The following is a 20153-nucleotide window of genomic DNA, read 5'->3' as shown; positions in this document are numbered from 1 at the left end:
GTGGAAAGATAAGGACTAATAATTTTTAAAAACTCAAGGGAGCATGCCATAATGGATAGGATACTGGGCTTTGGGGTTGGAAGACCTGGGTGTAAATCCTGCTGGCCTCAGACACCTATGTGACCCTGGGCAAGTTGCCCACCCTCTCTGGGAATCAGTTTCTTTATTTGTAAATTGAAATGGTTGATTCATTTCTAAGGATCCTTTGAGATTTGGGTCTCTCATCCTATGAACCTTGGATGAGGGGGTTTGTTGTGGTTGTTATTATCACTACAATCTCTTTTCAGAAAAAAGAGGCCAGTGACCCATATCATCCTTTCTCTTCTCCCCACAGATAGCTGCACTGAGGAATTCACTGGACAAACAAATACATGAAAACACATGACTGCCAGCAGAAATTGTGGAGTCACAAGGGATCTTTCCCAAAGTCCAACAGCTTTGACATTGTAATCCTATGTACAAAGAGAATTAATGTTTGGAATCAGGGCCCAGGAATACTGCAAGGCTGGGGCTCCTCCAAGACCAGCAAAGTGATCCTGAGTAGCCTGTACTTAGGAAGGAGATGAATGAATCAAGAAAAACTTCTCCAGGAGAGTGGGAACAAAGGGTTTTATGGGATAATATTACGGTCATTTGAAAAATCCAGCCACCAAGCACTTATTAAGCACCTACTATGTGTTTATACCATATACAGCCATCACTTACATAGTGCCTTACAGTGTGCAAAGTACTTTACAAATCTTACTTCATCTTATTCTCAAAACAACCCTAGGAGCTGGGTGCTGTTAGTACTCCCATCCTGTAGGTGGGAAATGGAGGCAAACAGCGGTGGAGTGAGTTGCCATCACACAGCTATTATGCGTCTAAGGATAGATTTGAATTCCGGTCTTCCTGATCCCTTAGCTACTGTAGCTACCACCTAGATACATACATCTCAACATGTCTAGGTCTGTGCTCAGTACTGGAGAGCCAAAGACAAAAACCAAAACCAAACCAAGCCAAACCCTGTTCTCAAGAAGCTCACGGTTTTGAGGGCAATCCAGCACACACGAGTAGAAGTATGTAAGAACAAGTGCAAGGTACGTAGACACCAAATTGTTTGGCAGGGGGCTGGCAGTTGGGGAGATCAAGAAAGGCTCCACACAGAAGGTGGGTCTTGAGATGCATCCTGCAGGAGGAGAGAGACTCTCTGAAGTAGAGGTAAGAAGGGAGGTACTTTCAGGAATGGAAGATGACCAGAGTAGTGGCATAGACATGGCGTGTTTGCCTTCGCCGGGGAAAAGTGGAGTAATAGACAACAAGGCTGAGAAGAAAGGCTGAGGCCAAGATCTTTTAAAAATATATTATTTATATTATTATTGATATCTTTTGTTTTAACATTACCCACATTTCCCAATGTCAGCTAGGTTTAGGGTGCTGGACTTAGAGTCAGGAACACTCATCTCCCTGAGTTCAAATCTGGCCTCGGACACTTACTAGCTGGCTGACCCTAGGCAAGTCACTTCATCCTGTTTGCCTCAGTTTCCTCATCTGTAAAATGGACTGGAGAAGGAAATGGCAAATCAGTCCAGTACCTTTGCCAAGAAAACCCCAAATGGGGTCATGAAGAGTCAGACATGACTGAAATGGCTGGATAGCAACAAGGAGTTTGTCGAGTTGGGGAGTGACATGGTTAGGTCTGTATTCACGGAAAGTCACTTTGGCAGTAGGTGAATTCAAGAGGGAAAAAGATATGAGGTGGGGAGGACAATGATGGGGTATTACATAGTCCAAGTGAGAGGCTGTGAGAGACTAGTGGCTCTGGGAGTGGAGACAAGGGACCAGATGCCAGAAAGTGTGTGGAGGTAGAACCAACGAGGTCTGGCAACTGATGGGATATGTGTGGCAGGGGAGAGTAAGGAAGCAAGGAAAACTAACACCAAGGTACAAATCTGGAAGACTTGAATAAGAGTAGAAATAGGGAAGCATCTCCTCAGAAAGACCGGACATGTAAAATGAGACTTTTTCAGGACATGGCCAAGATGAAATTTGTTTGGGTTGGTATACTTGTTTGTAACAGAGACTTTGTTTTTCTTTCTTTCATAACTTGGGGAGGGGATGGGGAAGCAAGGGAAGAAGGATGGAAGGAGACAAAGTAGATTTTCATTCATTGAAAAATTTTTTAAGTTTATAAAAAAATAGAGAAATTTAGGCAAAGGGAGGATTTAGATGAAAAGATAATGAGTTCCATTTTGAATGGGTTCAGTTTGAGATATATCCTGGATATCCAATTTGAAATTTGTTTTGTTTGACTATGCATATTTGTTATAAGAAATTGATTTTTCTTTTCCTTTTTTTTCCATAGGGTGGGGGATTGGAGGGAGAAAAAATACCTTTTGTTAGTTTTTTTTTTAAACAGAGAGATGGAGGAGGTGCTAAAGATGTGTAATGTTGTATGCACTTTGAGATGAAGTCACTATAGTATTAGTTTTACTTTTGTTGTTGTTGTTTAGTTATTTCAGTCTTGTCCAACTCTTTTTTGACCTCATTCAGGGTTTTCTTGGCAAAGATACTTGAAGCTGTTTGCCAGTTCCTTCTCCAGCTCATTTTACAGATGAGGAAACTGAGGCAAACAAGGTTAAGTGACTTGCCCAGGGTCACACAGCTAGTAAGTGTCTGAGGTTGATTTGAACTCAGAAAGATGAGTCTTCCTGACTCTAAGCTAGGCACTCTATCCACTGCAGTGCCACCTAGCTGCCCCACTACTTGTTTTACTTTGTTACAAGTGACCTCTCAGGAATGGAAGGAGATCTGCAAATGTTTGCAATGTAAACACAAAACACATCATTTAACATTTTTAATGAAAAAAACAAAAAGAAATGTTTCCAAGAGGTAAATACAATTCCTGGGGCCTGAATGAAACTCTGGGCAGAGAGTAGAACTGGATGGAGAAGATAAGTAATCTGCATTGAGATAATAATTAAACCTATGGGAATGGATGAGGTCCACCAGAGATGGCTTTGTAGAGAGAGGAGCCATCAGGATGGAGTTGTGAGACACTCCCACAATTAGGGGATGAGATGTGGATTATTCAAAGGAGTTTAAGAAGTGGCAGTCAGATAGATGGGTTGTGAGAGCCTGAGAGAGAAGTGTTGGAAAAACAGGGATAAATACACAGAGATTGAGAAGGATGAGGTCTACAAAAAGCCTGTTAGATTGGACAATTAAAAGACCATTGGTGTAACTTTGGAGAGAGTGGTTTGAGGTGAGTAATGAGAGCAGAGGCCTAACTACACAGAGTCGAGGAGTGAGAGGAGAAGGACTGGAGGTGACCAGGGTGGATAGGTTTTCTAGGAGTTTGGCTGAGTAAGGGAGAAGAGATACAAGATGATAGCTTGAGTGGAGAGAGGGGAGCATCTAGTGAAGGTTTTTTCGAGATGGAAGAGACTTGGGAACATTTGAAGATGATAGAGAAGGAACCAGCTGGTAGGGAGAGGTTGAAAATTAGAAGGAGAGAAAAGGGGATGGAATCAAAGACAAATGAAGAGATGAACTTGGACAACTTCATTGTCAGAAACTAGAGGGAAGAAGGAGATGAAGACCAGAGAAGAAGGAGCTTTTCAATTAATCAGAGTGTTTGATGCATTCTAATCTAACTCTACCCAAGCCCCTCTTGGATCGCTGCCTTGTCATGATGGTGGGGCTTGTGTAGCTCAATGAAGTGATGAGCTATACCATGCCCAGTTACCCAAGTGGACAGGCCATAGTGGAGAGTTCTGACAAAAGGCCACCCCCACTCCAGTATCTTTGCCAAGAAAACACTGTGGACGCTATTAAAATGATAAAAGCGATGACATCAGAAGATGAGCCGTTGATGTCCAGTACTCTACCAGGTTAGAGTGGAGGATGACAACAAGCAACTCTAGCACTAATTCTATCCAGGAAATATTTATTAAGCACCTACTATGTGCTAGACAGTATATTAGGTGCTGATGACACAAAGGTAAAATTCTGCAGTCTGGGGGTCATGGACCGCCCTGCCCCCCAAGAGATCCATAGGGAGAGTTCAGGGGGTCTGTCAACTTGAATGGGAAAAAACAACATCTTAATTTTCACTAACCTCTAGTTGAAATGCAGCATTTCCTCCAATTATACATTTCTAAAATGATTTTGAGAAGGGGTTCACAGGATTCATCAGAAGCCAAAAACGTGTCCATGACACACAAAGACATTAAGAATCCCAGACTAAGGGAACACAACATGTACACAGACATGTCAATAAGATGAGTAGCTAGGATTTCTAAAGCACTCTAAGGTTTACAAAGTGTTATCTGCCATAGCATCAGGTGGAGAGGGGGAGGGTCAGGAGAGGTGCCCTCTGACAAGAGTTAGGAGGGAACAGAAGCTGCTAAGAGGCATAGAGAAGAGGGAAGTGCTTCCCAGGCATGGGGCCCAGTCTGGGCAAAGACATGGAGAGGCAGATAGAAGGTCAAATTCGGGCACCAGTGAGCTGGTCAATTTAGGTGAAATGTTGACTGTGTGAAGGGGAGTGATGCAAACTATGTGGACAGAGGCAAGCACTCTCATTTCTGGTGGGTTTTATTAGGCTGACTTTGCATGATTCTTTAGTTTCAAATCACCCTAACCCACTCCCAGCTCATAAATACAAGTAGGACATGTTCTTCTCTGCCTAATCTGGCAACAACCAAAGGCTTCCTTACCTTTTGATAAGTATTTGGAGAGAATCAGTGATGCTTTCCATAAGTTTGATGACTTCTGAGTAGGTGAGATCTGCACACAGGGTGCCATTGATAGAGACCACTTCATCCCCTTCACGTAGACCGGACCATGAGGCTTTGCTCTTGCTGCGAATCTGAGTGGGTTAAAAAAAAAGAAGAAATGTTCAGAATCTAGTCATTGAAAAAATACTCGCTTTCTATAGGAAGAGAGACAGGGGTCATATGTCTACACAACAGTGTGGAAGAATGGAAGGAGTCAGGGGTCAACAATCATTTATCAAGCACTTACTGTATACCAGGCACTGTGCTAAGTGCTGGGGTATAAAGAAAGGCAAAAAATGTCCTTGGTCTCAAGTAGCCTCCATTCTAATGGGGAGGACAACATGCAAATAGCTGGGTAGCTAGGCTACAGAAAGGGTAGATGGAAGGCAATTTGAGAGGGGAGAGCATTGGCCTTGCTGGGGAATTGAGGAAGGCTCCTGCATAAGGTGAGGCTTGTGCTGAGTCTTGAGGAAACCTGGAAAGCTCAGAGGCAAAGGTGAGGGGGAGAGAACATCCCAGAAACAAGGCAGCCAGATGGGAGAGGGAGTGACCATCCAAGGAACGGCCAGTTGGTCTGTGTAGCTGGATCATAGACCATGGGGAAGGAAGTAAAGTATAAGAAGGCTGGAAGGGGTAGGAGGGCCTGGCTAGGAGAACTTTAAATGTCTAACCAAGATTTTTATATTTGATTTAGAAGAGAACAGGAAGTCACTAGAACTCACTGAGCAGACAGGTGACTTTATCAGACCTATGCTTCAGAAAGACCACTTTGGCAATTTCGGGAAGGGTGGATTGGCATGGGACAAGACTTGAGCCATGGAGCCCTCCATAACCGAGAAGGTTATTGCATTTATGCAGGTGAGAGGTGATGAGCCAGGCTCAAATCTAGATAATGTACACAGAGTATTCTGCAGCCCTCCAACACGTATAAATTGCTAACTGTTGTGATTCTGCTACATGGTTTGGGGGACCTTGAGATGTGAACCAAGGGTAGCTAGGGTTTCTCTCACAATGTCCTTGTTATATCATGGCTATCCCTTTTTAGACACAATTACTCACCCTTTTCAGTCCAAAGAACCTTCTCCTTAACAGAGAAAACAGATGGAATTTGAGAATTTATTATTCTGCTTTCTTTGCTTTGTCCCATTAAACTAGATCACACAAGCACTTTCTCTGACTGTCCTCTTTCCCCCAGTATAGCTACAGAAAAGTCTTGTGTGGTCCTTGGCATTCCTCATTTACCTCCTCTTCCTTCTCAGATGTAACACATTTGGCCCTATTTATAAAGGACTGCACCAGTTTGCTACTCAAGCTCTGCTACTTGACCTTGTTTCCAGCTTCCATACATGTCTTTGTAAACTCTCATTTCATTTCCTGTCCACCCACATCATCTCTCGACATCCACACCCCTTTTTTCTCTTTGTTGAAATAGTTTCTCTGTGCCTTCTGAAGTCCATCCTCAGGAGCATGCCAGACTTCCTTAGCAGACATCCCCTGCAGATGTCAGGGCATGAGATCCTCCCAGCCTTTCTCTTAACCCTTTGGAACCTTCTCTCCCATAACCTAGGCTACAGTTAGACAATGCCTCATTTTCTTCTTCTCTGTAATAAATTTAAGGATGAAACAGTTGCTTTACACAAGGTTCCTAATGTTGCCACATCAGGATAAATTCTTCTTTGTCAGGGAATCAGGGCTAGTTCCCAAGTTGCCACCATCATTTTTCCCTCTTGGAGGAGGGAATTTTCATCTTGGCAATGCAATAAATGATCACCTGTTCTGGTTCCAGCAGAGAGAGTTTCAACATTTGCTGGATAACTGAGGTTCTCCCACCCCCCCACCCCACCCCCAGACTCGTTACTGCATCATACTTCCTTGCCAGCTTTGGGGTCTTTGCTCAACTTGTCACTGACTCCTTCGGTCCTAGTGGCCATTAACATGGTTCCATGATAATTCTGTTTTTCCTTCCTTGAGCTTTACCAAAATGCTTTAAACTCACCTCATATAACCTTAATATATATGATTCTGTGCCTTTCTTATCTAGTTTATTCCTTTTAATTTAGATATAATCCCCCAAAGCTGGTCCCAATTGTGGGTCCCGTGCCCTGTTGACCGATGTGTTAAAATATGCCTCTTTGCATTTGGGTCTCTGTTTCCCTTTGCTTGTTACCCATAAATACTTTGTGCTGTTGCTCTTTCATTGATTAGATTTTATCTCCAGAGAATTTTGGAGTTTCTTTGTGATGTATAGAGGCCCTTTTCTCCCTCTCTTCTTTTTAGCTTAATAACCTTTTGTAGAAATTTGTAAGATTTTCGGTTTAGTTTTGCTTTAGTGAGCCTTTGTAAGTGCATTCCATCACTGCCCAAGGACCCACCATTGCTATATTTTAAGTTCTGGTCCCAAAAGACTGAATCTTCCAGACATTATCTTTTTTGCCAGTTGTTCACTTCCAAAATCTGCCTTTCTCTTCTAAAATTCTTGCCTCTGGCTGGCCAAAGAGATGAAAACACATTTTTTGTCTAGAATTGTCAAAGTCTTGCCCAGGATTTAGGAATGCTTTCTAGCTTCTTTCTGGCCATGCTGTTTGTTCCTAGGTGGTTTACTGGAACTGGATCTTAGCCACCAGGTTTGACAATCTGGGGAGTCTTGGGAGATGCTCTCTCACATTCTGGATACATGCCCTGGGGCCACAGCAGACCTTTGTTTATCTTTTATTCATTGGTGTTATTCAAAAGCAGAATCTTTTTTTAAATCATGGTACTGCTTTACTAAAATTTTTGAGCATACTCCCAATTTATGTGTTTATCTAAATTATATACATGTCCTATCACTTAATGATTGTGAAAATTATAAAAATATACAATACAGTAATGTTAAGATGAGATAAAGATGAAGTTAACAATATTTTAAAATAATTTTTAGCTTACTAACAGTAAAAAAAAATTGTTCTCTGTATTTTTTTTAAACAATCAATATGGTTCTACTGCAGGATTTATTGACATAATTAAGAGGGGAGATTAAAAAAAGAAGTACAAGAAAAGCCATAACAGAGTTCTAAAAATGGCTTCAACTATCTCTCTCAAATGCTTTTCTACCACTGAAAATCTCTATATTATTTATGCAATGATATTTGTGGGAAGTAAAATGACAGTTCTCAAACTCCCTTTACATTCTTAAAAATTCCTGAAGCCCTTCCAACTCTCATTTGTTTATGTGGGTTACATCTGTCAATATTTGCCATATTAGAAATACTTTTCATACTATGTGTAATATATTGTATTATATACATAATATAATATATATTATATGTATAATATAATATATATTATATATATATTCATAATGTTATCTAAGAGCAGCTAGGTGGCACAGTAGATAGAATGTTGGGCCTAGAATCAGGAAGATTTGAGTTCAAATCCAGACACAGATACTTACTAGTTGTCACCTGACCTCTGTTTGCTTCAGTTTCTTTATATATAGAATGGGGATAATAACAGCACCTACCTCCCAGAGTTGTTGTGAGGACCAAATGAGATAATATTTGTAAAGCACTTCGCACAGCGCCTGCCACATAGGAGATACTATGAAATATTAGTCGCGGTGATGGTAAAAATAGTTTTGACATCATGGCTCCCCTTAAAAGGGTCTCAGGCACCCCTTGGTAACTCCAGACCATACTTGGGGATCCATCCTACTTCCTTCTACCTCCTTGAGCCAAAATAGTGATGAAAAGGCAAAAGAAAAAGAAAGAAAGGAAATATAGGAAGGGTTGTAACAACAGTATTTTTGGAACCTGAGTTGACCTGGGCCAATATAAAGTTTGGGTGGAAGGAGAAGAAATCCTAGTCAGGATAAGGGTCAGTGGGCAAAGAGGCAGAAGAGGAGGCAGTTAATATTTATATTGTTAACAATAGTATTTTCAGTGAGAACGTAATGGAATTATGCTTCATTCTTTTGAAAAATCTCAGTTTAGCCTTTTGTGATGGAATAGTTAGTTCCAAGGTTGCTTCTAAGTTCAGTTTATAAAAGCCCAGTGAGATGTATTATGATTGTAAGGGTCAGCTAACCCAGTTTTTGTGAAGGTGGTTCTCCGTGGCGTTGAACAGAAATGAGGACTTTCCAAACTATTTTTAAATGTAGAGGTTTTCTCTGAAGGCATCAAAACCTCTGCATGGCTGGATCTTTGATTGAGGTCCTTGGCGATTACCCAGCTCTTCTGCCTCATGGCATCCTATCTTGTGATGACAGGAGCTCAGTCTCATTCCCAGACCCAGGAGGAATATGAGCATTCACTGCACAAACAACACAGAGGAAGACATTCCTGTTTGTCTGGATGACTTCTTATTTTATTCATCCTTCAGAACAAGGCTGGAGGATATGATCCAGAGTTTTCCCAATTCACACCTTAGTGTGTGGGCTTAAAACCCTGTATCTATCGACAGCTATATACCATTTCAATGACACTAAGATTTGCAAAGTGCTTTGTATGCGTTATCTACCTTGAGATTCACAGTAACCCTGCGAGATAGGTGCTAATATTTTCTTTCTGTTACAGAAACTGAGGCTGAGAAAGGTTAAATGACTTGCTCAGGGTCACACAGTTGATAACAGTCAGAGGCAGAATTGGAACTCAGGTCTTCCTGTCTCCAAGTCCAGCATTCTAGCCACTATGAGGCAGACAGGTAGAGCTGAGTGCTGGCCCTGAAGACAGGAAGGATCAAGATAGGTGCCATTATTATCCCCAGTTGACAGATGAAGAAACTGAGGCAAGTTTAAGTGACTTGCCCAGGGTCATACAAGTGCCTGAGGCTGGATTTGGACTCAGGTCTTCCTGACTCTAGGTGAAGGAGTTTATCCACCTTGAGACCTCCCAATATTATATACTTAGTAAATGCTTATTGGATTGCATTCGATTAGATTTCTGGTGGAAAGAATGCTGAAACACGGAGCCTGAAGGCACAAAACTTGGATCTGGCTAATGGCTTTGCCCTTCCTTAACTATGTGATTGTGAGCAAGTCATGGAAACACTTAGAGGCTCAGGAATCATAAAATCTATAAAATGGGGATAATGCCCATACTACTGACTTCCTACGACATTGATGAGGAGCAGATTTGATTGTAATAGAATACTATTTTTCTTAAGTCTTGCAGATAGAAGTCACTCAGGTAGGATTTGTATGCCAAATGCACAGGATTAAGAATCAGAAGACCTAGATCCAAATTCTAACTCATTCTTTGTATTGATACCTCCAGTGCCCAAAATGGTACCCAGGACACAAATACCACTTAGGGAATGTCATTTGGTGTATCAGAAGGGGCTTAGATTAAATAGCTTCTGAGGTCCTTTTGCAGATCTACATATATGATCCTATGAATGGGGCGGGGGGGGGGGGGGGGGGGGCGCAAGGAAACCAAACAAAGAACAAACAATAAACTCTAAGCTTTACCTAGGTTAGAGAAAAGTCCTTGAGGCAAAACTAGTGAAAGGGAGTAAAATGACTTCAGACCCTCCTAAACAAAAAGCAGGTTACATACTGCTCTTTCAAATACATCCTTTTTCTCCCCTCTTCCCCATCACCTCTCATTCAGTGCAAGCACAGATTCTAGATATGAATAAGCTTGAGCAGGACTAGGCTTTCCACAACTTGTATTTCAATTTGTCATTGTTTTGCAAAGCCATTGACATGGGGGATATTGTCTGTTGGAAGTCTGTAGCTGGGTGTCCAAGTGGCCCATTTTTATGCTGGGCTCTGTTCAAAGGGTCTAACCATCATCAGACCTAAACACAAAGCCCCCAATTTTGGTGTTTCTCCAGCCTCATGTGATTGCTTTTCCTCTTAGAGGACAAGTGACAGTTAGAGAAATCACTTCTAGGAGTCCCAGAATAATACATCTATAACTAAAATGAATTTAGAGACTTAATTTTCCAAAGGAGCTATGGTTCATTCCTTTGGTCTGGCCCTTTGAATACCTAAAGCTGAATGTGTTTCCACAAGCAATGATACTGTCATAATAAGGGCATGAAAATCATGCTAGCAGCCTCCACTGTTGTTGTGTTGGAGGGGAACATTGACAAATATGGAGTGGTATGTATGCTCTGCTGATCTTTCTTTCCCAAGAATGTAAACCTCCAAGCACTTTCAGAAAAGAGAGAGAGAGAGAGAGAGAGAGAGAGAGAGAGAGAGATGTCCCTGAGACTTGCAAGGATGTTTCCCTGTATATACAGAGGACACTTTTCTTTCCTCATTATTGGTTTGATTTAAATATAGAAGGCTTTCCATGGAAGCCTTTGAATTCCATCAGTAGAACTTTTGTCAGTTGAGAGAGAAGGGGAGATAATTAAAAAGTCTGCTCTCAAACTCATAAAAGCATAAGCAGAATTCAGACAAATGGGCTAAATGTCACATAGTTCCACCAGAGAAAATGAGAGATTGTTGTTTTCTCTGAAACAAGGCCAAAGGAGATTGAGGACTCTGGGTAAGGACTCTCTGGATGCAAAGGGCATAACCATCTGTTGAACTGGGTATTCCTTAATAACTTTGCAAGAGTAACATGCCAAAACTCAATCTGTGAGCTCATTCATGTGGGCATTCCCTTCAGGAATATAGATTGCAACTCATCCTGTGCACTTCTCCTTCATGTCCTTCCATAGGATCACCAGAGGGGCTGCATTCATTATGCTAGAGGATTTCCTTTCATCCTGTTGACATTGTGTGGATACAATGAAACATGCAGGCTATCCATTGGTTAATCCTTTGCACTCACTACATGACTGGCCCCTCTTTTATCCCATTTTTGGTCACTCCCGTACACCATTTTTTCCTGTGATTTCTTATTTGCCATCTTTAGTAGACTCCCAGGACCTACCCTGTGCCCATTTATTGATCATGAGAATGAAGAGTAAGGATGATAGGATACTAGATCTAAAGCTGAAATGGACCTCAGAGGTTATCTAGTCTAACCCCTTCTCATTTTACAGATAAGGAAACCGAGACTCAGAAATTAAGACACTTGTCCAAAGTACAGTGTCCAGGGCAAGATTTGAACCCAGTGACTTCAGAGCCAATATTCTTTCTGCTGTGCTATGTTAAGGTCTTAAGCAAACTAACAAATTGATTTCAACTTTTATGAATGAGAAAAACCAGGCCACAGAGAGATTTTTCTCAGACTAGAAACAAGCTCAGAAACCTGTCATGGTCACTCATCATGTCACTTGACACAGGTAATCTTGAATTTCAGGACACTGGGCAGGATGGACAGCTCCCTGGTTGGGGCATAGCAAGAAGTAGCAATGACTACAAGATTCCATGGGATTTTTTTTCACATGGTCCTCTTTCTGAAGTATGGAGGGCACAATGTACTCATCTTCAAGGTGGCCATGATCTTTTAGGTCTTGTCATAGACATTACAGGCTGGCTCCCTCATAGAGGATTCTAGGGTACAGGGTGAAAAGTTTCTCTTGGCTCTAAAGTGAAGCCACAAATTGTTTTTCAGTTTTTGTTGGCCACACTTGCATTCAAAATGTCAGGCATATAATTAAGTGGGTAGCAAGACAATAATCTTGCTCCTTGGGTTTAGTTTGTTTCTCTTCCTTTTCCCCCATAAAGTCATCTATGTTAAAGAAGAAAGGGGACTTAGGATTCAAAATCTGTGGAATCCCAGATCTGAGAGATACTTGACAGTTATCAGGCAAATAGCCATTTCAGGGCTTATCATCCAGGCTTCAGAGATTAGAATGAGGAAGTATATGGAATTGCTACTGTAAGCTGGGATGAGGTCAGTGCTAGAAGGATGCAAGTACTCAGACTAATCAAAAGAAAAGATTGGACCTGAAGGCAAGTAGGTGGCATCGCTGATAAAGCATTGAGCCTGGAGGCAGGAAGACTAGAGTTCAAATCTGACCTTACTAGCTGGGTGACCCAGGGCAAGTCACTTAACCTTGTTTGCCTTGGTTTCCTCATCTGTAAAATGATCCAGAGAAGAAAATGGCAAACCACTCCAGTATCTTTGCCAAGAAAACCTCAAACGGAGTCATGAAGTGTCAGACACAACTGAAAATGACCCAACACCAAAAAACAAAAGAAGGTAGTTTGCCACTTGAGGCTGAGTCTCTTCTGCTACAGAGATCAAAGGGCTCTGCAGACAAGGCTCTGAGGGAACAGGAGAAGAGGACCCAAGAGAGGCTCTTTGCTGATCCCTAGAGAAAGGTGTCTTCCTTTTCTAAAAGACCTAGAAAAAAGAAGGGAGATAGACTTTATTTGAGCTGAATGAGGATGGCAGGCCCTGCTCTTTCTTTGACTGGTTAAAAAAAAGTCTCAGCTGAGCCCTAAGCTGGATACCACATACCCATCAGAGCAGCATCTGTCATGGGCCATGTGTCCTAGCCAAGCAGCATACAGTAGAAACTGTGAGACTGGCAGGAGCAGTGTGATGGCATCCCTAAAAGATAGCAGTGATCCTCTAGAACCAGAGGTATGAATTATGCCTCCACTGTACCTGGTTGTGTTCCTTGGCCACACACATTTCCTACACATGTGTGCCTTGGCTACATGTGTGACCCTCCATGAATGGACACACTGCCTAACCGTGGGAATTCCCCAAGGCTCTATCCTGGGCACCCTACTCATCTTTCTCTTTTTTGGTAACCCCATGGATTTAATTATCATCTCTATGTAGATGGCTTTCAGACATACACACACACACACACACACACACACACATTCAGCCCCAGCCTCTTCCCTGAGATTTAGTCCCTGATTACCAGCTATCTATTGGACATTTCAAACTGGATATTCCGGGAATGTCTCAAACTCAACGGGTATAAAACAAAACTCAAACTACTTTGTATTTCTTCTCTTTATTTCTTTATTCTGTATATACTTACATAGGTACTTATTGCTCCCTACCTCCAACTTAGGATGTAAGCTCTGTGAGAAGGATTGTTTTATTCATTGCAGTTGTATCTCTAGCACCTAGTGCAGTGCCTGGCACATAGTAGGTGCTTAAGAAATGCTTGTTGATTGATTAGATGATTCTGCATTCATCTCAGTTAACTATAAAAACATTTTATTGTCAGAAACCTTAAGCGAGCTTTTGACATGGTACCTCATCAGTCATTAGATCAGAGCCGAAAGATAGTGCTGGCTCTGAGGGTCAGCACCCTCAGAATTTTGGAAGAGATTGGCAAAGAGCCTTGTCAGATTTCTAACCATCTGACGTGTTATTTTGTGCCCAACTGCAGGACTCCATCCACTTGGATTACTAATGGGATAATGTCTCAAGCCTTGCCTATAACATCTTTATCCAGATTTAGACAGTGATACAAATGGGAAGATATTGTGAACATTAGAGTTACAAAGGGTGTGGCAGTCTCCACTCCTTGTGGCCCCATTCACCCTTTCGGAAACACTCAGGATCAAAGTAGCCCTCCTTGGCCACTACTCCCCTGCACATGTTGTCTCCCTTATTAGAATATAAGCTCCTTGTGGGTAGGGGCTATTTTGGGTTTTGTATTTATATCTCATTGCATAGTATAGTGCTTAGTACAGAGTGCATTTTTAATAAATGCTTTCTCATTCATACATATGGGAAATCTTTATATAAGAATGTGTGACTTATATACAGACTTCAGAATTAATGAAGTTTCTTGGGCTTTGCATGCATTGAGCTTAATGTAACCACTTCATACTACTAGCAATGACTATCTAAAATGCCAACGTCCTCCAAGGGTTGCCATGATGTCCTTCCATTGGGAAACTTCCAGGCTCTCAACATTTCAAGTCTTTGGTCATACCACTCTTGCATCCATACCTTGGATCACTTCTGAGACCTAGGGGGCCATCCCAAGGGAGCAAGGCTGAAGCTTTCCCAGAGGTTCAGACCAATATAAGAACAGCTCTGAGGAGTGAGAGGGAAGTACTTGATAGGCAAGATCAAGGCTTCCCTGGAGAACTGAGGTGAGAATGGAAGTTGATGAAAGTGGTGATAATGGAAGGAGAGGGAAGAAGACACCTAGGATAACTTTTGGGGTGACATTTTTCCAACTCTGAAAAAAATGCTAAAAAGCCAAGTATTGACCAAAAGTACTATGCAAATCCATTCCCAATACCTTAACTCCTAAGGCTATGTCTTATACATCTCCCAGTGTTTTGTATGTAATAGCCATTCTATAAATGTCGGCTGAATAAAAGATGACAAATGAAATCCAGCATGGAATGGCATGGTGGAAGGTTCTGGTCTCTGCCCATAACTCATTGGGTGATTTGAGAAAGTAGCCACCACTCTGGGCCAGTTTCCTCATCTGTAAAATGGGCCAGGGGTAAGGGGAAAGGTGTTCATTTCTAAGTCCCCTTCCACCTCTGTTGCTACACATCCCCTCCAAATCCCACTTTGAACCATTTCTAGGGCAAATATTCTTATAGATCCAATTCATAGATCATAGATTGAGAGCTGGAATGGGTCATCTTAAAGATTATCTGGTCCAATTTTGTTGTTTTACAGTTAACTAGGGCCTATGGAGAAGAAATTTGTCCAAGATGGCACAGGAAGTAAGTGGCAAGGGAGTGATTTGAACCCAGGTCTTCTGACTCCAAACCCAGTGTTCTCTCTGCTGCCAAACCCTGTTTCTATTGCCCCTAGGGAACAGGGCTTCTTTATGATTCTGGAAGAATTACAGGGTCATGTGAGGTAGGTGAAGGATTCTTGGTCAATGTGCAACAGATCACTTGTTTCGATGGCATGCTGGCTGTCCCCAGGCCCCGAGGTGTGTTCCCCAAAGAGTACTGCACACACACATCAGCAGCTGCACCTGTCACTCAGCTCCTCACCCCAAAAGGCCTCTGGCCTTGTGCAAGTTAATATCCCAACACGTTCAGCAAACTTAAAAAAAAAAAAGACCAAAGCCCACACCCCACAAGGACAGGCTGGATCCTAATCTGTGTAGACATGTCAGCAGCTGACTCTCCCCAGCCATCAGCTTGGCTCTGTCCCACTAAAGCCCTACAATTCTTCTCTTGTTTTTCATTCAGACGTGTCCTGAGTGACTCAGCAGGACAATTCCTACAGGTCTGGATTATTGGAGGAAGCTCTAGCAACAGAAGCAGGCCTAGATCAAGTGCCCCTATGTGACCAGCTAAGGGGCTCCTGGAGGCCTTGCCCTGGTCCTTGTGCTGTTCTCTTTATTTCAGATTTAAGAGTGTTCTTGAGTGGGTGGCATGAGGAGTGGAGTGAGGGCTGTCCTTAGTGGCAAGATTCCCTGGGTTCAAGTCCTTCCACTGACAGACAGGAAAGACCAAAACAACATAAGCTTCATCCTCCTCCTAACTGCTAAGTTAAGAAAATCATGAAGAGTGTGGAGAGAGGGCACTTAGTCCTGGGGTAACAACAAAATTGGTGCTTAAAAGAGGTCGTTTTAGGACAATGATTGGCAATATTGCCTTATTCATGAGAAGTCAAGTTATTGAATTCATCATCTCCATTGGATTTGGAGTGAGAGGACCTGGATTCAAATTCTGGCTTTACCTCTTTCTTTTGGTGGGACCCTTGCTCACTTTCTTCATTTGTAAAATGAATGGGCTGGCTGTGAGGCCTGCTAAGGTCTCTTCCAAATCTAAATCCATGTTTCTATGAGGATCATGGGTTGAAACTACAAAGAGGTTCAAGGAGAATTCAGATAAATCCAAATCAGCAGGATGGAACAGACATCTCCATTGGGTAACCAAAGGGATTTGGGGATTCAGAAATACGTCTGCTCATTTTTTGAGGCTGACATCATGGAAGACAAAGCACACATGGGTCTGAGCCAGTACGACATTTCTCATGCTCTCGTGTTCTTGCCATGTCTGACATTTGGATGATCCAGGGCTCTTTGGTGGAAGATATGTGTATTCCTGTACCACAATATTCTGGGAAATATTGAGTCTCCTGGGGTGGAGGAAAGGACAAGTATTGACTTGATGAAGTCTGCCCACCCCCATGAGGATATCTCTTATGATGACAAGCAGTCCTTGGGTACCTAAAAAGTCACATCCCAGAACCTCTTTGACTAAAAACTGCTTGCCCTTCCCTCACCTCCTAAATTTGTCCCATAAGTCCCCAGAGTCAGCAACTGATACCCCCCATATTTAAAGACATCTCAGATGCTTTCCAGCAGGGGATGGTGTGATACTATTTGACCCCAAACATTCCACACCTGAATTGATTGCTTGACATGTAGATCAAAAAATATTTTATGGCAAAGATGTTCTGAGTTGAATAAGAAGGTCACTTAGCACGTGTGTGTGTCAAGCAGGCACAGCCTTACTCCTTGACTTTACTGTACTGTAGAAGAGGGTATTGTTAGCCCTATTATCGTACCCATCACGCAGATCATGAGGCCTCCTGCAAAGGATCCTAGGTCTAGAGATGGGAGTTTGCTCAGAGCTCCCCTCATCCTGCTGCCTTGGTTGAAGAGGAAGACAATGAGGTCCACAGACTCTAAGTTACTTCCCCAGTCCACATAGAGGCAAGATTTGTCTGAGGCAAGATTTTGAATCTAGGTCTTCTTGACTCAGTGCAATGCTCCATGTTGTCTCTTTGTTTTCTGGAGGTTCTAATAAGACTGGAAGGCTTAGGGTGGAAAGAGATTGATAATAAGGACAGCTAGGTAGTGTGGTGGATAGAGCACTGGGGACTGCCTCATCTTCCAATCTGAATGCAGACACTTACTAGCTGTGTGACCTTGGACAAGTCACTTAACCCTGTTTACCTCAGTTTCCTCACCTATAAAATGAGTTGAAGGAAATGGCCAACTGTAGTGGTGATCAGGGTGGGGCTTTTTGTTATCTTCTCCTTTGGAATGCAGAGGTGATTAAGTACCTTTGATGAGTCTTTCCTTTCAAATGTAATGGGCAGCAAAATGAGACTTTTCACTATTCTTTGTTTGAGTGCTTCTCAGCAGTGAGGTAATCGAGTGCCCCAGGGCCCTGAGACAGGTATATAAGGTTGGTGTTTAACTTTTGGGCTCAGTCATGGAAGGAGTGTTGAGACTCTGGGTAAGCCGTTGTAACTGGGTTAGCTTTGCTAACCCAGACCAACTGGTTCTTCTGGTAACTATGTATTGTGATTTGATCAGACAAGGTCTGTCTGTTGATGTTTGTAATTTCAGTTTGTATTTGCCTTGAAGTTCAGGGGGCTAATCTTTTCCCCCTGAACTAAGTGAATGATATATATGTCTGATTAAACTGAGATTTTTAACCCCTTAAAGTTGCTTTCCTTAGAAAAGCAGATCAAACTGTGCTAGCAGCCTTCTTGTTGTTGAGCTTGTGTTGGTCTTTCACCCCCACAATAGTTGCTAGCCAAATTGTTGTTACACAAACCACTCCAGTACCTCTGCCAAAAGAAAACCCAAATGGGGTCATGGAGGATTGGACACAACTGAAAAATGACTTAACAACAAATCTTGATAATGGACCGGTGACTGTGTTTCTGCTGACCAAGGACTGATCTAGCTGAATTTGGAGAGGCCCATCAACACAGGGCTGAAGACCCAGTGTTGATCTGGAGAAATACAGTAACTTGTCAAGATTCAAAATCCTTAGAGAAGGCAGACAAACAACCATTAGGGCCAGACTCCACATTCAAAGCACTGTCTGCCATTGTTAATGTTTTTGCCAGGCTCTAGAAGGGCATTGGGATATTGAGCATGGCAGAAGGAGAGTTATAATGGAGGGGGAGTGGTTGCTGATTGAGAAAAGCAAACGTAGGTATGTTGCGGTTGGATGGAAGAGTTGAGGTTGAGAGAGTGAGGATGGGAGTGGCCCAAGAGAGTGAAGAAGACCAAAGAAATTGACTCAGGGAGGCAACACAGACAAATCACTGGATTTGGGTTCAAATCCCACCCCCCCAACCCAGATACTCAATGGCTCTGTGACACTGGGAAAGTCAGTGAAGCTCTCTAGGTCTTAGTCTCCTCATCTATAAAATTAGGTGTTGGACTTAATGGCTTCTGAACCGACAATCCTCTAATTGGTCCGTGCAGAGTGGACAATTGGTGCTGAGGAGTGAGTGCAAGGAAGAAACAGCTGCTGAGCATGGACCCTTGGGGCCAATTCTTGGTTCCAAGTCAAGTAGTAAGGGGAAAACCTTCTGAATGTGGATCCTCTGAGCTTACTCCATGGATGCTTGGGTGGTGAGAAGACTGTACAGCCAGCCTGTAGAGCTGCACTTATCTCCATGGAGCAATGGCAGCATTGGGGAGGGACACTGATAACAAACCTTTGGCAGATGTAAATATCTGATGGATAAACTTATGAACCCACTGTGTCCACATGAGGAAAAAGAATGCCTAGGGAAAAACCTAGATGGAGCCATAACTAGGAATATTGTCACCAAGGGCAAAACCAGCTGAGTCTATGTAGGGGGAGAGGGGAGGGAGGGAAGGGGTGCTGAGAATAGTCTACCTGCAGGTGCGGGCTTTTGGAGAGAGGGCACGATCTGACCTTTGTCCATGAGCAGATTGGGTGGAAGGGAGATCTTGCAAGAAGGTAATGGGTGATACCTTGGTGGGATGTGTGGAGAGGGGGAGGTAAAGAGAAGAGAAAGCTATATCATGGGCTCCCACAGAAGACATTGGGGGGAGATGTGGAATGGAAGTAGAGCACCCCAATTATGGTACCTTGGAGCAAAGATCCATTTCCCTCATGTGAGTTATGCCCCAAAGTATTGTTTATCAAGGTCACACAAAAAGCATCTGAGGTATGATTTGAATTCAGTTCTTCCTGAATTCAAGCCTGGTTCCCTAGCCACTAACTCCTCCTGCCATGCTGACTGGAGGGATTCAAAGGAAAGGAGTCTTGAAATCAAAATGAGGATACTCAATTTAAATGTTAATCCTGCTGAAATGCAGGTTTCCATATGTATGCATAGCCCGAATTTCATCCCTAAATCAATTATACATTTAAATAATGATCTAAAAATGCTTAAAGTAGAAAGACTGCTCAAGCTCTAACTTTATAACAAAGCTACTTACTGATTTATAACTGATGGGGTAGACATTTCAGTCAGTCAATGTCTGCTATGTGCCAGGCACTGTGCTAAGCACTGAGGAGACAAAGAAAGACAAAAAAGTGCCTGCCCTCAAGGAGCTCACAGTCAGATGTGGAAGACAACATGCACATTGTGCACAAAGCTATACAAAGGATTAGTAAGAAATATCAAGAGAGAGAAAGTACTAGGATTAAGAGAGATTGGGAGAAGCTTCCTGGAGGAGGAGGGATTTTAGCTGGAGCTTGAAGGAATCCAAGAGGCAGAGATGAAGAAGGAGAGCTTCACATACATGAGAGATGGCCAGTGAAAATGCTTAGACTAGGTAGATAGCAGTGTCACTGAAGGGAAGACTATCTAGGGAGTGAGTGGC

At 42.6% G+C, this 20153-nt stretch overlaps 1 protein-coding gene across 1 annotated transcript in view; it reads right to left on the bottom strand.

The window, feature by feature from the left end:
* Positions 1-20153, bottom strand: part of SYNPO2 (synaptopodin 2) — a 206278-nt gene that overhangs the window by 40601 nt on the left and 145524 nt on the right. The window contains exon 2 of the mRNA XM_036763192.1: positions 4701-4852. Coding sequence (XP_036619087.1) covers positions 4701-4852 — 152 coding nt within the window. The remainder of the gene's footprint in view (positions 1-4700; positions 4853-20153) is intronic.

The sequence above is a fragment of the Trichosurus vulpecula genome, chromosome 6 (genome assembly GCF_011100635.1).
Source record: "Trichosurus vulpecula isolate mTriVul1 chromosome 6, mTriVul1.pri, whole genome shotgun sequence".
Taxonomy (NCBI): Eukaryota; Metazoa; Chordata; class Mammalia; order Diprotodontia; family Phalangeridae; genus Trichosurus; species Trichosurus vulpecula.
The sequence above is the reverse complement of the archived record's forward strand: the minus strand, read 5'-3'. Positions and strand labels throughout refer to the sequence as shown.